Source organism: Nematostella vectensis, chromosome 2 (genome assembly GCF_932526225.1).
Source record: "Nematostella vectensis chromosome 2, jaNemVect1.1, whole genome shotgun sequence".
Classification (NCBI taxonomy): domain Eukaryota; kingdom Metazoa; phylum Cnidaria; class Anthozoa; order Actiniaria; family Edwardsiidae; genus Nematostella; species Nematostella vectensis.
Window position 1 is genome coordinate 21,613,857 of NC_064035.1, and position 16,724 is coordinate 21,630,580.

A 16,724-nucleotide genomic window follows, 5' to 3' on the forward strand; every position below is an offset into this window, starting at 1 on the left:
TGACTTTTTTATATTTGTATTACTCTTGTGTGTGTTTTCTTTTTGAACTGTGAGGCTTTTTTGTCTTTGTCAGCGCTCAAATGCCCTCGTCCGTCTTGTTGATAAACTAACCAAGAGATTAAGCGATATTACGAGCGAGCTTCAGCAAGCTACGAACCAAATGGATAAGTACCGGTCTCAAATCCAAGACAATACGAGCAAGATAGAGAGGTATGGAATACGCTTGCTTAATATAGGAAGACATAACAGATTAATAATAGGTGCAAGAGAGGTATGATATACGCCTTGCTTAATATAGGAAGACATAATAGATTTATAGGAGTAAGAGAGGTATGGAATACGTCTTCCTTAATATAGGAAGACATTATAGATTAATACGAGCAAGATAGAGGGGTATGGAATACGCCTTGCTTAATATTGGAAGACATAGTAGATTAATACGAGCAAGATAGAGGGGTATGGAATACGCCTTGCTTTATATAGGAAGACATTATATGTTGATACGAGCAAGATAGAGAGGTATAGAATACGCCTTGCTTGATATAGGAAGAACTGATAGATTACTAGGAGCAGGATATAAATAACTTAATGTTAACTTTGGAGATTTGTGTTCTTTGTATTTATTCATGCTGATCTGTTGGTTTGTTTGTATGGATGACCATCTGTCTCTAGCCTGGAAGCCGAAAAAAGGGCTATTACGACCGATCTTGAAAGCTCAATAGAGAAGCGAGTCTCCATAGAAAAGGTAGAAGATGTGGGTTAATCCTGTCGCTTTTTTCCTCTCATCATTGCTCACACTGTCCCATGCTTCTGTGTCATCAATACTTACTGCACGTTTCGTGCTTCTTTTTAACTGGTTTATACTAGAAATGCTCTTTTTTCTCTTGCTATACTTCCCTATGTTTCCTCCTTTCATTGCCTACACTTTCCGATGTTTCCTTCTATTTTTGCTCATACTGTATTTTTTGTAGGAGCTACAATCAGTGAAAGAACAGCTGGAGACTGGGTACAGATCACGTGATGTAGTTGAATCTGAACTTGCTGTCGCTACCGAGCGTTGTCGACAAAATGCGGCCGAGATATCTGATCAACAGCACGAAATCCTAAGCCTGAATGAGGAGAACACAGCGTTTCAGCAACAACTCGAAAAGCGCGAAAAACATATCCAAGAACTCTCTGAATCATTGGACTCTTTGCAGGACTCTTTGGCGACATCGCTGGAAAAAAACCAATCGCTGCAATTGGAGCAAAAAAAGATCGCACATCACCACAAGTCACTGCAAGACGAGATCTTTTCCTTATCTGAAGAAAAAGCCAGTCTAACAGACGAACTTGGCGTTGCTAGGCAACAACAGGAAGCGGCCAACGAGGGGCGGATTCGCGCTGAGCGTGCGCAGTTGAAATCGCGCGAAGAGTTGGAGAGCTTGCGGTGCATGATGGATCAGGAAGTTGCGGCTCTAAAGTTCCAGCTAAGTTCAGAGGCGATTAAGTACGAGTCTAAGATAAAGGTACGTGGGAAGGCTGTGTGTTTTGTTGTGTTGACAGCCTGGTGCTGCCTACTATGAGGAGAAGGTGTGGACCCGCGGAATAAAAGTCGCGGACCTGGTCCAAGTCGCAGGTCCTAAAGTGGACCTAATTTTTCCGGGGGAGAGGAAGGGAGGAAGTTCTCTGAATCCCTTTGCAGTATCCCCACGGGACGTTTATTTTTGGATTTGGCTACATACCAGAGTGATCTAGCTTATGATTTTTAGTTTTGTCTATTGTCTATTGACATTCAAAAGTGGACTTTCAGCCGTTGTGGAGCCCCTGGGTACGGGGCTGTAGGTGGTCGTTAGGCTATGGTGATTATTATCATGGTTAACAGTGCAGAAATGACGAGAAAATGTTTGAAATACAGTGGAACCTGGATTTTACGATAACCCCGATTTTACGATGCCATTCTTTTCTCCCGGCGGAAATACAGTAAAATGTATAAGAAATTACCTCGATTTTACGATGTTGGATACAACGATATTCTCAATTTTACGATACAAATCTGTTCTCCTTAGCGTAATTTTGACCTCGATACAACGATATTATTCGATTCTGTCTATCATCATAGAGAGAAAAACTCAAGACACCACAAACGGACAGTACAGTTAAACTATTTTTTGACTTGACAGGTCTTTGTAAATACCGTCTTACAGAAAGTAACTAAACAGTCTTTAACAGAGTACAGTTACAGTTTTATTATTTTGTCAAGTCGATAATTCACCCGACCTCGCTACAACGATAATTTCAACGGATTTTTTTTGTATCGTAAAATCGAGGACCTCTTTGCAACGATACCTCTATTTTACGATACATTTTCTTTCCCCGAGGCATATCGTGAAATCCAGGTTCCACTGTAAATTCATTTCGTATCAAATTTTTAAATTTTGGTGCGACTTTTTGTGAATTGTTATTGAAATTTGTAATTCTCGCCTCAGCGTTCATAAGCAATGCGTCGATTATCAAAAAAAAATTCACCAAAACAGAGAGAGGTGTGCATGTGGGTCCCACAGTATTTGTGTGCATTTCGGCTCCTTAGTTAAAGTGTTTTGAATAGGGTGCGGAACCAAAGGGACTGACGGCTATAGTACGGCGCAATGTTTTTACGTTTTACGTCTTTTCGTTTATGGTAAATAGGTGTTGACTGTGGAGAGCCAGGAAAGTGCTCGTTACCAGGACCGCGCAGCAGAGCAGGCCGACCTGATAGCCGAACTCGAGACGAAGCTCAAGGAACGCAGCGAGGCGTGGCTGAATGAGAAACAAAAGTACACCAATGACATCAAGCATATTAAAACTGAGGTACATGAGCTTTCATTAATGAACTACAGACATCTCACTCATAGACACCACCCTTAGCTACATGCCTGCATTAAGACATCTCACCCAAACTGTTCCCCATCTCAGGTCCAGCTGTGTAAAAACGCTTTGGACGGCACCAAACAAAAAGTGCTATCCTTAGAAAACGACCTGCTTCTCACTAGCAAACAGTTGGAGAAGGAGCGGTACCGGCACGACGAGACAAAGCGCAAGATGGCCTCCCTCGAGAACAAGCACGTAACTACCGAGCAAGCATTGAAGGTTCAGATAGGAGAAATGGAGAAAGACGCAAGAGAACTCAAGGACAGACTCATCACACTCACCCAGTACGTACCTGCATGAAGTACCGCACGCACTGACAACAGGCTCATTCTTGTTTCCAGTCCCTTTTCATATTTATCTGAAGTGGTTGATAGGGGCCTAGGACTCACCCAGAATTCATTGATTGCTCAGGATTGTTACCTCGCGCTTGTTCCCAGTGCCTTCTCATATTTGCTTGGCATTCTACCGCATTAGACAGAGTATCGCCTACTCTAGAAAAAGCTGCATTTTGTTTGTCTGTTTTCCCTGCATTTGATCAGAGAGAAAGCTGAGCTGTGGCGTAAGGCGGACAATATGGAGCATGAGCTAAAGGTAAAAGCCGCTGACCGCTGGATTTCAGATGACGAGGTCAATAAGTGCACGAGCTGTAAAGCGGAGTTCTCGTTCCTCCTCAGGAAGGTATTTGTCTTGTAGTGGTGTGAAGAGGTGCCTGCAATCCTGGCTGGCGACTGATTATTGATTATTTTTGTATTGTAGCATCACTGCCGGATGTGTGGGCGAATATTCTGTCACTCTTGTTCGAATAACTGGGTTCGTACCCCTCATAGCAGGTGAGTTAGGTGATGGCTCATATGACGTCGTGGTGTGCTTATATGACGTCATGGTTTGCTCATGCGATGTCGTGGTTTGCTTATTTGACGTCGTGGGAAGCGGGTTTGTGAGCGTCGTGTCTTTATTTTGATTGTCAGGAAGATGAAGCGGGTTTGTCAGTGCTGCCTTGAAAATGACAAGCAGATCAAGCCCCAGCACGTCACTCATGTTGGCGAGGCTGAGGAAGATGACTGCATGTCAGATGTCAGCGCGGACGACTCCCGTCGCAGCACCAGCTTGCTTAGTTTTTTAAGCGATGACGAGTCGCCTTCACAAGCCAGGGAGGAACACAAGAAGGGGACGGCTCCCTTAGAGCCGACCCAAGAAAGCAAGGAGAACTCAAACATCGGGGAGAGGTAAGTGTACACTTATCAAAATTTTTTAAAGGGACCAGCACATCCTTCTAATAATGCATTGCTCAGGTTCAAAACAAATTATGAAAATATTAATACATTTGGCTCATTTTTATACTTTCTATCTTACTCACTCGGTCCATCTCTCCGTCCATCTGTGTCCGTCTGTCTGTCTCACCTTCCGTTAGTCTTTTCGTTCGTTTGTTTGTCAATCTAATTTTTCTCCGGTAGACCTACAAATCTACCGACACACACATCTCCAGAACTCAAACCCAAGTCGCCTGACAGCAATGACGACGACATTTCGCAGCACGAGTATGCAAGTCTGAAAACCGTCCAGTCCTCCCCCAGTGAGGGTAGGCAGGGTAGTGTTGTCACCCCTGAGGGGGAGGGGTTTGAAGTTATTGACCCTCATGAGGAAATGGAAGAAGTCCCCGAGTCACGTGTAGTGGTGGGCGCGTCGGATGATATGTCAGAGATGGTAATACCTGCTGTTAATGACGAGCAGGGCGTGGTGCGACACGTGCTGATACCTGCCGGGCTGCGCCACGTTCTCCCTCTGATGGTCGGCACACCAGGGGTTACTTTACGCTGGAACTTTAAGACTGCATACAAGGTACGCTACCACCAAAAAGTTAGTAGCATTGCCCTTTCGAATTCTTTGAGTCTTTATTTCCCAGTACGGATCGATTATCATGGCCTTCTATTTACAGTCCTGAATGTCTCCTATATAGGAGACGCTTTTAATTGGCTTTAAAGTGACGTGATCACTTCTCGCTGACTCGCGGGACAGTGAGCGCTAAGAGTTTGCAAACCCGCTCGTATTTGAGATTCCTGGTATCCTTTACCAATTTCGGCCTCATTTTGACCAGGTATGGCGGCTTTCAAGTGGCGAACGGTGAGTAAATATAGAACTAGCGCTGGCTTCCTTGCTCGTGTCTATGAGAGGACGCGGAACTCACCAACCTCGACATATTTATTTCCTGCTTCTTTTTAAAAATGCCCAGAGAACCCATCTTTTAGGGACTAAATGTCTGGTTAGTTTGCTACGTCTTTATTTGAAATTTTATGGCTCTAAGGGCCGCGATGGGCCGCGATTTTAAATTTCATTAACAAACTTTTAGTTGGCCTTGTTTGCTTTTTTGAAAGTCTAGTGAGTTTATTATCCGATCACATCTCCAAATCCTTGAATGGTAGCCACATAATGGCCAGATAGTTTTTTTTATTGAATTTAGCTGAATTGAACTGGTATTATGTTTTTTTAGTCTTCTGGTTCACAAACACGACAATTTGGGCTTTTTGTACCTATAGATAACACACAGAAGAATAAGATGGCCTAGAGACTAATTGAGGTCCATGGTAAATCCGTGTGTGTTAGCGTTTCTGATTTCGTGCCTTCCATGACCTAACAATGAAATTAGCAGCTGGTTCCAGTCTTGTTCTGATCGAATCAATCCCAAACAGCATTCACTTATGCTCTAACGGTTGTAAACTTGAGTTGAATGTGCTGGATCCACGATATCCATGACTACTTTCACGAGTTTAGCAATCGTAATCGTTATCTGTCAAAATATAACAAGGCTACATGAACACGTTGTAACTTCTGTGATTTTAGGTTTCAATTTACTCCGATTCGCTTTCAATCGCGTAAAACTTTGTGCGTGATCTGTTTAGGAATCCGCCATATTTTAGAAGTAGTGAATTGAACCTGAATCAGTCCTTTATTCTGATTGGCTGAATCTTTGTTTTGGTCCTATAAAAAGCGTCTCCTATATTGGAGACGCTAGGAGACATTCAGGACTGATTGAAAGGCTATTGCATCGCGGTAAACCCTATAATTTGAAGCCTTCAGGGTATGACTTTTATCCACCTTGTATTCTATTGTTCTTCATGAGCGCATGAGCCTTTGCGGCCGCTAGCTCAATAAAAAGGCTCTAGAAAACGCTGTTCTTACTAGAGATCCTTGCAGCTGCTGAGTTTATGTCCAAACCAAATCTTTGCTTATTTTCGCTCAATAATATAACCTATTGACTCCTGGCTATTTTTGAGCTGAATTTACAAAAAACAGACTGAAAACAGATACCTCCCCCCTATTCTGAGTTTTATACAGCCCGTCAAAGTCAAACACAGCTGCACCTAGTCAGCGGTATCCAAGCTTTCCAACAGTGCTTTGCGGTCCCCATTTTTAATCCCTCGTCGTTGTGCTGAAGCCAGCACAATTTGACGGTTGCTTGTATTTTTCATCAAAAATACAGCTATGAGCATATTAGGAGAGTGTCTCAGGACATCATGGAGTCTTTTGGGGCATAATTGAGTGCTTTGCTTATGGATATTTGCAAGCAAACGTGGATTCATGATGATTTTTTCTTGTTTGGCTTTTCTAATGAATCACCACAGCTCTCCTTAATGCTGTCTTTTCTGAAACCAAATTGATTGCAAAATTGTTTACACTGCTATTCTGGGTCTGTATGACCTGGAATTGATTTGTTTGGCTTCGGGGTGAAAAGACTTATAAAAAACCATCTGACTTTGGGGAGAGGAGTGTTGACTGGCCCTCCCCTCGTAATTTTTCCCTGGATCTCCCAGAATGCTTTTCAATCCGTAAAGGCATCTTAGTGGTTTTACAAGCCTTCAAGGAGTGGACATTGTGTTTTGAGGCCATGGAAATGAACCTGGAGGATCAGAATAAAGGTATCTATTTGTGTCTTGAGCTGTGTTTGCTGATCTCTCTTCCTTGTGTTGTATTTTGAGCGTTTTTATTGAGAGGGGTGATCCTGCTTTTCTTTCCTTGTTCGATGTGAAATTTGTCAAAGAACCTGTGCTATTATTTGACTTCAGAGTAGTTGCCAACACCTTGGTTGGATGCATCTTCAAGATCTTCAAGACCATTTATCTCTTAGACTGATGCCTGAGTATCTTCATCTTGTTGTGTTTAGTTTGCATTTCTGAATTTTTTGGGTTGTGGGTACTTCCCAAAGCCGGTACAGGCCGGTTGAGGGGTAAATGTGTTAACAAAAAGCTTTACGACTGCTTGCGACGCTACCGATGATGTCACACATCACGTGACTATCTCCTTGCACTACATAACATCTTCTAAGTTAGTGTCTCTGACGATTCTACCATGAGATATTGAAATGTTTATGACGTCATCTATAACTCCACACAACACGTGACCATTCTGTTTCACCGCCTTGACACTCACATGACGTCTGCTTATATTAGTTGCCTTACGATTTTTAGATCATGAAATGTGATATTTTATTACTTACATTGATTACGTCACACATCACATGACTATCCTGCTGGCTCCGCCTGACACCGTCATGACATCTTCTTAAGTAATAAAATATCACATAAAATAATATAATAATATAATTTCACATAAAAACAAAAATATCCACGACGACAACGATTTCACGATCACGTGACCATCTTGTTGCACCCCCTTCCCCACCCTTGACACCTTCATCACACACCAAAATTACTAGATTATTTAGGCATTGCCTAAAGCGGAGCCCAACATATTGTTGTTCGTATCTATGAAGTACAGCCATTGGCAGTTAGATATCCAAGAGCAGTTATTTATACATATTGTGAAACTACCACAATTGAAGAAACGTTTGCTGTAAAATCAATTTCAAATAATTTAATATGTCATTCATTTATTTTTCTCACTTAATACAGGATTTCCTCTGTTATTTACATAGTACGCCAAGTTTAAATCTGATTCACTTAATCCAAAATAAAATAAGAAATATAGGGAACAGAACAGGCAAATTCAGTTGTACGAATTGTTTTGACAATCTCTACCGCGAACAGAACGAACCAAGGTTTTCTGCCGATAGAAACATTTGTATTTACCTGAAATACACTTCTCCACGCCAGATTCAGGCGAGTCCATATTTATTAACCTATGCTACTTCATCGACAAGTCCTTCAAGTCTTCCGGTTTCCAGTACGCGCGCGCGTTTCCACTTTCGCGCCATTCTCGTATAGCTATACCAATTTTCTATGACTATGGGGCTCTCCGCAGGATCTCCGCTACTACTTGTCATACCTTGTCATTCTTTTTATGAGATATGGTTATTTTTTTCTTTGTGATGGCGTCAGGGTAGTTTTAGTGATGTAGCGATGACGTCACGTAACCATCTTGTTGCACCCAGCATACAATTGTTTTTATTTTACCCACTGCGACAGCACATTTTCTTTTGCTTTAATGATGTCACAAATCACGTGACCGCATGGCTGCACCGCCATTGACACCTACATCGGCCTTTCTCGATAATGCTAGTGAAACTGGCATTTAATGCTACTAGAAATTCTCGCAAAAAGCACAAAAAAATGCTGAACATATGCCTTATTTGTTTTTAGGAAACTCACTTGAAAATAAACTTCATATAACTGCCCACGGGAAATATCGTAGGATTCAAGCCCGCTCAACTCAGTCTTTTCAGCACAGACCCCAGTCTCATACTTCTCCGTAAAGCCCTCGCGCTCGGTTAATAAGTAGTTAATCTAAGCATACTCAGTTTAATACATTAAAAACTAGTACTCGACTCTGCCAAATTTTCGTCTTTTATAAGACTTCTGCAGGGCAGTCTAAGTCTGAGTCGAATACCATTCCAGCATGGATCTACCTACTAAGCAGGCATGGACCTACCCACTAAGCAAGCATGGATCTACCTACTAAGCAAGCATGGATCTACCCACTAAGCAAGCATGGATCTACCCACTAAGCAAGCATGGATCTACCCACTAAGCAAGCATGGATCTACCCACTAAGCAAGCATGGATCTACCCACTAAGCAAGCATGGATCTACACACTAAGCAAGCATGGATCTACCCAATAAGCAAGCATGGATCTACCCACTAAGCAGCATGGATCTACCCACTAAGCAAGCATGGATCTACCCACTAAGCAAGCATGGATCTACCCACTAAGCAAGCATGGATCTACCCACTAAGCAAGCATGGATCTACCCACTAAGCAAGCATGGATCTACCCACTAAGCAAGAAGGATCTACCCACTAAGCAAGCATGGATCTACCCACTAAGCAAGCATGGATCTACACAATAAGCAAGCATGGATCTACCCACTAGGCAAGCATGGATCTACCCACTAAGCAAGCATGGGTCTACCCACTAAGCAAGCATGGATCTACCCACTAAGCAAGCATGGATCTACCCACTAAGCAAGCATGGATCTACCCACTAAGCAAGCATGGATCTACCCACTAAGCAAGCATGGATCTACCCACTAAGCAAGCATGGATCTACCCATTAAGCAAGCATGGATCTACCCACTAAGCAAGCATGGATCTACCCACTAAGCAAGCATGGATCTACCCACTAAGCAAGCATGGATCTACCCACTAAGCAAGCATGGATCTACCTACTAAGCAAGCATGGGTCTACCCACTAAGCAAGCATGGATCTACCCACTAAGCAAGCATGGATCTACCCCATTAAGCAAGCATGGATCTACCCATTAAGCAAGCATGGATCTACCCACTAAGCAAGCATGGATCTACCCACTAAGCAAGCATGGATCTACCCACTAAGCAAGCATGGATCTACCTACTAAGCAAGCATGGGTCTACCCACTAAGCAAGCATGGATCTATTTACTAAGGAAGCATGGATCTACCTACTAAGCAAGCATTGATCTACCCACTAAACAAGCATGGATCTACCCATTAAGCAAGCATGGATCTAACTACTACCTACTGTTTTCCTTAATTTGTATACCCGAAGAATTTAAATAAAAGTCAACTAAAACACCCTTGGATTTTTAACAATACACCAAAAACTGGAATTCAACTCTGCCAAATTTTCATCTTTAATAACACTTCTTCAGGGTATTGTATTCATTTTTCTGGTACGAGATCACGACAGTTTGGGCTTTTTTATTCTACTTGGATTTTTAACAACATACTTAGTTTTTTATAGGATTTTATTTATTGGATTCAACTGACGCTTTCTAGTTGACTTTCTAGTTGGTTTTGTATTTTTTTTCTTCGACACTATGCTCTAATTAATACAATTTCAATCGTATTTTAATTTCAATTTAATTGCGTTTAAAATGGCTCAGTTCTTTAAAATTGTTGTTGTTATGGTTTTTCGGTTTGAAAAACCATAACCATCCCTCCTCCACAACCATCCAATAAAACAAAATGCGCTTTTGTCCAAGTGTGGTAGTTACACCTCTCCTCTTTCATGTGAGTCCATTGACATATTTTACTATATTCTACATCTGACATTTATATATAATTAATTCCCTAATGAAAAAATAATTATTACTAGTATCCTCATTTCATCCTTATGTAGATTGACTTGTTTTACCATTGGTAGCTTTTGCATGTGGTATCTATTTTTAAAGAGGAAAACTATATTTTTCCATGAGCCGTAAAGCTCTTGAAGCCTGCCAAAAGGGGTGCAATCTAACAGAATTACCACCTTTTTACCCTCACTTTGACTAGTTGATTTCTACCGAAATTATATATGTAGACTTTAGCTAATGCTACGCGCAGACCCCTTCCACCGCCAAAAGCGGTACTTTCAAGTCTGAACTACCACCTTTCACCTCTTTACACATCCTATCACCAACGTTTTTCTCTGACCTGTTTCAGAGCGTAATATTTGGATTGGGATTCAAGGATTCGGAGACCAGGTCCTATGACGAGATTGAGGTAATACTTCCAGATTTCCTTTTGTGCAGTCTTTGTGCAGCAGATTTAAGGATTGGTAGGCCATTGGCAACAACAACTTTCCGGTATCAGCTTGTGTGTGTAAGGGTTACCCAGTATCAGCTTGTGTGTGTAAGGGTTACCCAGTATCAGCTTGTGTGTGTAAGGGTTACCCAGTATCAGCTTGTGTGTGTAAGGGTTACCCAATATCAACTTGTGTGTGTAAGGGTTACCCAATATCAACTTGTGTGTGTAAGGGTTACCCAGTATCAGCTTGTGTGTAAGGTTTACCCAGTATCAGCTTGTGTGTGTAAGGGTTACCCAGTATCAGCTTGTGTGTGTAAGGGTTACCCAGTATCAGCTTGTGTGTGTAAGGGTTACCCAATATCAACTTGTGTGTGTAAGGTTTACCCAATATCAACTTGTGTGTGTAAGGTTTACCCAGTATCAGCTTGTGTGTAAGGGTTACCCAGTATCAGCTTGTGTGTGTAAGGGTTACCCAATATCAACTTGTGTGTGTAAGGGTTACCCAATATCAACTTGTGTGTGTAAGGGTTACCCAGTATCAGCTTGTGTGTAAGGTTTACCCAGTATCAGCTTGTGTGTGTAAGGGTTACCCAGTATCAGCTTGTGTGTGTAAGGGTTACCCAGTATCAGCTTGTGTGTGTAAGGGTTACCCAATATCAACTTGTGTGTGTAAGGTTTACCCAATATCAACTTGTGTGTGTAAGGTTTACCCAGTATCAGCTTGTGTGTAAGGGTTACCCAGTATCAGCCTGTGTGTAAGGGTTACCCAGTATCAGCCTGTGTGTTTAAGGGTTACCCAGTATCAGCCTGTGTGTGTAAGGGTTACCCAGTATCAGCTTGTGTGTGTAAGGGTTACCCAGTATCAGCTTGTGTGTGTAAGGGTTACCCAGTATCAGCCTGTGTGTGTGAGGTTTAACTCATTATCGGCTTGTGTGTAAGGGTTACCCAGTATCAGCCTGTGTGTGTAAGGGTTACCCAGTATCAGCCTGTGTGTAAGGGTTACCCAGTATCAGCCTGTGTGTGTAAGGGTTACCCAGTATCAGCCTGTGTGTGTAAGGGTTACCCAGTATCAGCTTGTGTGTGTAAGGGTTACCCAGTATCAGCCTGTGTGTGTAAGGTTTACCCAGTATCAACTTGTGTATAAGGGTTACCCAGTATCAGCCTGTGTGTGTAAGGGTTACCTAGTATCAGCCTGTGTGTGTAAGGGTTACCCAGTATCAGTCTGTGTGTGTATGGGTTACCCAATATGAACTTGTGTGTGTAAGGGTTACCCAGTATCAGCTTGTGTGTGTGTAAGGGTTACCAAGTATCAGCTTGTGTGTGTAAGGGTTACCCAGTATCAGCCTGTGTGTGTAAGGGTTACCCAGTATCAGCCTGTGTGTAAGGGTTACCCAGTATCAGCCTGTGTGTGTAAGGTTTACCCAGTATCAGCTTGTGTGTAAGGGTTACCCAGTATCAGCCTGTATGTGTAAGGGTTACCTAGTATCAGCTTGTGTGTAAGGGTTACCCAGTATCAACCTGTGTGTGTAAGGGTTACTCAGTATCAGCCTGTGTGTGTAAGGGTTACCCAGTATCAGCTTGTGTGTGTCAGGGTTACCCAGTATCAGCTTGTGTGTGTAAGGGTTACCCAGTATCAGCTTGTGTGTAAGGGTTACCCAGTATCAGCCTGTGTGTAAGGGTTACCCAGTATCAGCCTGTGTGTGTAAGGGTTACCCAGTATCAGCCTGTGTGTGTAAGGGTTACCCAGTATCATCTTGTGTGTAAGGGTTACCCCGTATCAGCCTGTGTGTGTAAGGGTTACCCAGTATCAGCTTGTGTGTGTAAGGGTTACCCAGTATCAGCCTGTGTGTGTAAGGGTTACCCAGTATCAGCCTGTGTGTGTAAGGGTTACCCAGTATCAGCTTGTGTGTAAGGGTTACCCAGTATCAGCTTGTGTGTGTAAGGTTTACCGAGTATCAGCTTGTGTGTAAGGGTTACCCAGTATCAGCCTGTGTGTGTAAGGGTTACCCAGTATCAGCCTGTGTGTAAGGGTTACCCAGTATCAGCTTATGTGTAAGGGTTACCCAGTATCAGCTTATGTGTAAGGGTTACCCAGTATCAGCCTGTGTGTGTAAGGGTTACCCAGTATCAGCTTGTGTGTGTAAGGGTTACCCAGTATCAGCCTGTGTGTGTAAGGGTTAGCTAGTATCATCCTGTGTGTAAGGTTACCCAGTATCAGCTTCTGTGTAAGGGTTACCCAGTATTAACTTGTGTGTGTAAGGGTTAACCAGTATCAGCTTGTGTGTATATTCATAAGGGTTACGCAGTAGAGTGCTTCTTTGTGTGTCCATTAATGAGTGTTTCCGGGGGAGAACATAGACCTAGATACGAGGGCCTGGCTGTACTGATCACTGTGCTTTGCTCATTACTAGACCATCATTCCGCTGTCGCGGTACAGCTCTCACGAGATTCCTGTGGAAGGGGACTGGATGGTGGTCTGTCCTGGAGTGTACCTTCTCGTTTTCGACAACACTTTCTCAAGGTTTTTACTAAATCGTGCTATTTTCAGGATTTTATTGAAAAGGCACTCGCACGTTATTTAAAAAAATATATGACAAGCAGTTACACAAACCTTTTTTACAGGAAGAAAAGAGCAATCTGTCTGTCCGTCCCTCTGTTCGGAATGTTAAGACGTTTGTGAAAATACGGAGATGTTTAATAATTGCAGCAACGATTATTCAATTTTTAGCTGGAGTTTCTACGAAAACGTCTGTATCCCATTTGAATTGCATAGTATTGTCATTTTCACATAAATCTTATCTCTGTCAAATACTTATTCCTTCGTCTTCTTGCTCGTTGCAGATTTACTTCAAAGCAGATTACGTTACAAGTGAATCTCCAGCGCTGATCGCACCATGGTAACCGCGTAAAGTCAACTCTTCGAGGTGCACTCAAATACCTCTACTCACAGTCGTTTGTGCTATCCAGTCAAACTCTGTATTTTTTTTCATAAGCGAACATTCTCCCGTAAGCGAACATTCTTCCGTAAGCGAACATTCTCCCGTAAGCGAACATTTTTCCGTAAGCGAACATTCTCCCGTAAGCAAACATTCTCTCTTAGGCGAACATTCTCCCGTAAGCGAACATTCTCGCGTAAGCGAACATTCTTCTGTTAGCGAACATTCTTCCGTAAGCGAACATTCTCCCGTAAGCAAACATTCTCTCTTAGGCGAACATTCTCCCGTAAGCGAACATTCTCGCGTAAGCGAACATTCTTCTGTTAGCGAACATTCTTCCGTTAGCGAACATTCTCCCGTAAGCGAACATTCTCCCGTAAGCGAACATTTTTCCGTTAGCGAACATTCTCCCGTAAGCAAACAGTCTCCCGTAAGCGAACAGTCTCCCGTAAGCGAACATTCTCCCGTAAGCGAACATTCTCCCGTAACGAACATTCCTCCGTTAGCGAACATTCTCCCGTAAGCGAACATTCTTCCGAAAGCAAACATTTTCTCTAATTAGACACTCTCGTAGGTAGACAATTGTAAACGAACACTCTCTTTTGTTAGCGGACACGGACGCGGCTTCGGAGCTTAAAAACTGTGTTAGACTCACGTTTATAAAACTTTGCCTGTGTTATGTTATTTATTACCAAGATTATAAACCATCCTACAATAAGCGGATTTTTCTCCTTACGGAGCACCTTTACCATGTTCGGTTACGATAGAGTATCGTTCCATGTGTGTAGCCATCACTCCATGTTGGCCATCTCGCTGAAGATAGGAAACACTGCCAAATAGACGATCAGTCGTTTTTTTTTAAATTGCTTATCATTAAATGATGCCATGTCACAATGATAATGTATTTTACATAAAATAATAAAATGATAATTCCAGATTATTTCGTGGTTATTTTTTTCCTAGATACTGTTGTGCTTGTGTCGAGGTGCAGGGCCGTAATAGAGGGTGGGGCACTGGGGCAACCCCCCCCCCAATATTTTCAAGAAAATTACCAGTTGGGGCGAGGCTGTTAAGGGGGGGGGGGGGGCTTCAGTCTAATGTGCCCTGCTACGGCTCTATGGTGACAAACAATGTTGGTTATAAGGAGAAGGGAAGTGGGGGATATGAAGTAGGAGTAGGAGGGGAAAAGTGAGGAGCTCCACTCTGTTGTCATTATCGAAATACGCATGTCAAACAATCGAATCAGTTTGGATTCAGGTAGGAAACTTAGGTTGTTTCTGCTTATCAGTATTGCCTTCAGTTTTGGATATATTTGAAAAAGGGGCAGATAAAGCTTTTTCCTAGAGAGGGGGTGATCCCAAACCTGTTTTCATTATTTTGAACCATCGTAACGCCATGCGCTTAATGCATACCATTTAGACCATAATTGCGTATTTAGATCAAGTCACATAAAGCGACCGGTGTAAAATCCGTCTACGCGACAGAAGATGTGCACTCTTCTCAAGCCTCACCAACATAGGCTAAACTCTTCCTTCCCCGCTATTTATGTATGTATATGCAGTGTTAAATATGATAAAGAAGCTGAGAATGAATAAATATCTACGAAGTTTAGCAGATATTTGTGTTCTGTTTGTACAGGTAGAAATATGCATTAGGATATTTATTGTATACTCGTGTAATTAACATATAATATCCTTCCAGCTTTAAATGCTAACCGTTTTACTCGTTCTGCTAGACACTTTTGGCTTTTACTCTACACAGTCGTTATATCAGAAAAAAAATACGTTAGAAGGTAATGAATTGGTTTGGCTTTGCCTGGATGAAAAAATGATTTTCCATTGACTCACCACAGCTCCTCTTAATGCTGTCTTTTCTGAAACCAAATTGATTCCAAAATTGATAACCGTGCTATTCTGGACCTGTATGATTTTGATTTGATTTTTTTTTAACGTTGGGAAGAGGTGTATTGACTGGTCATTCCATGCCAATTTTTTGTGTGGATAACCCAGAATGCTTTGTAATCTGTGATGCTAGCAAGATGGCTCAAGAAGCTTTCAAGGAATCATCATCATCATCATTATTGGAGGTCATGGAAAAGGATCATCATTATTGGAGGTCATGGAAATGGATCATCATTATTGGAGGTCATGGAAATGGATCATCATTATTGGAGGTCATGGAAATGGATCATCATTATTGGAGGTCATGGAAATGGATCATCATTATTGGAGGTCATGGAAATGGATCATCATTATTGGAGGTCATGGAAATGGATCATCATTATTGGAGGTCATGGAAATGGATCATCATTATTGGAGGTCACGGAAATGGATCATCATTATTGGAGGTCATGGAAATGGATCATCATTATTGGAGGTCATGGAAAAGGATCATCATTATTGGAGGTCATGGAAATGGACCTGGAGAATCAGAATAAAGGTATCAATTTGTGTCTTGCGATGTGTTTGTGTGTTTTGTTGATGTCTGCTGTTTCTACTGAGCTACGAAGAGAAGTTGCTATCACCTTCGTTGGATGCATAACTTTAAGGCCATTTATCCCTTAGAATAATGCCTGTACTCATTGTATATATTTTGCATTTATGCATTGTTTTGGTTGTGGTCTCTCACGGTCGGCACAGGCCGGTTTAGGGGTCAATGGGTTAATCAGCCAAAAGCTGTCAGACGCATGTCTGCTGCTCACCCACCAAAAATTAAATAAGAGTTAATGTTTTAGACCCTTTTTGCATCTCAACTTTAGCCTTTGTTGCAAGCGCTTCCATGGGTTACAAGGACGAAATTTTGTGTTTTGCCCAGCTCTTCGCTTGGTCAAACTTCCAATGAAAACCAAGGTAACGCTGGCTACGCAGGCTACTCAACTGGAAAACAATTCGGGCAGAGCGTGCGCAGAGGTAGGGTTCCAAGTAAAAAAAACACACTTAACCTCCAGGCTCAGGATTCGTTA

At 42.2% G+C, this 16,724-nt stretch overlaps 1 protein-coding gene across 3 annotated transcripts in view; it reads left to right on the forward strand.

Annotated features, from left to right (window-relative positions):
* Nucleotides 1-14,702, forward strand: part of LOC116618669 (FYVE and coiled-coil domain-containing protein 1) — a 37,703-nt gene extending 23,001 nt beyond the window's left edge. Inside the window, exons 8-19 of one of the 3 annotated variants that reach the window (XR_007307014.1) lie at nt 74-210; nt 673-745; nt 972-1,508; nt 2,668-2,829; nt 2,935-3,173; nt 3,429-3,567; nt 3,646-3,719; nt 3,858-4,115; nt 4,344-4,728; nt 4,985-5,010; nt 10,743-10,802; nt 13,238-13,327. Coding sequence is in view for 2 of the 3 variants with exons in the window: in XM_032382656.2 (XP_032238547.2) it covers nt 74-210; nt 673-745; nt 972-1,508; nt 2,668-2,829; nt 2,935-3,173; nt 3,429-3,567; nt 3,646-3,719; nt 3,858-4,115; nt 4,344-4,728; nt 10,743-10,802; nt 13,238-13,408 (2,235 nt within the window). In the remaining variant the exon portion in view is untranslated. Of the gene's footprint in view, nt 1-73; nt 211-672; nt 746-971; nt 1,509-2,667; nt 2,830-2,934; nt 3,174-3,428; nt 3,568-3,645; nt 3,720-3,857; nt 4,116-4,343; nt 4,729-4,984; nt 5,011-10,742; nt 10,803-13,237 lie in introns of all 3 variants that reach the window. The other 2 variants (XM_032382657.2, XM_032382656.2) reach the window with 2 other exon arrangements.
* The last annotated feature ends 2,022 nt before the right edge of the window (nt 14,703-16,724 follow it).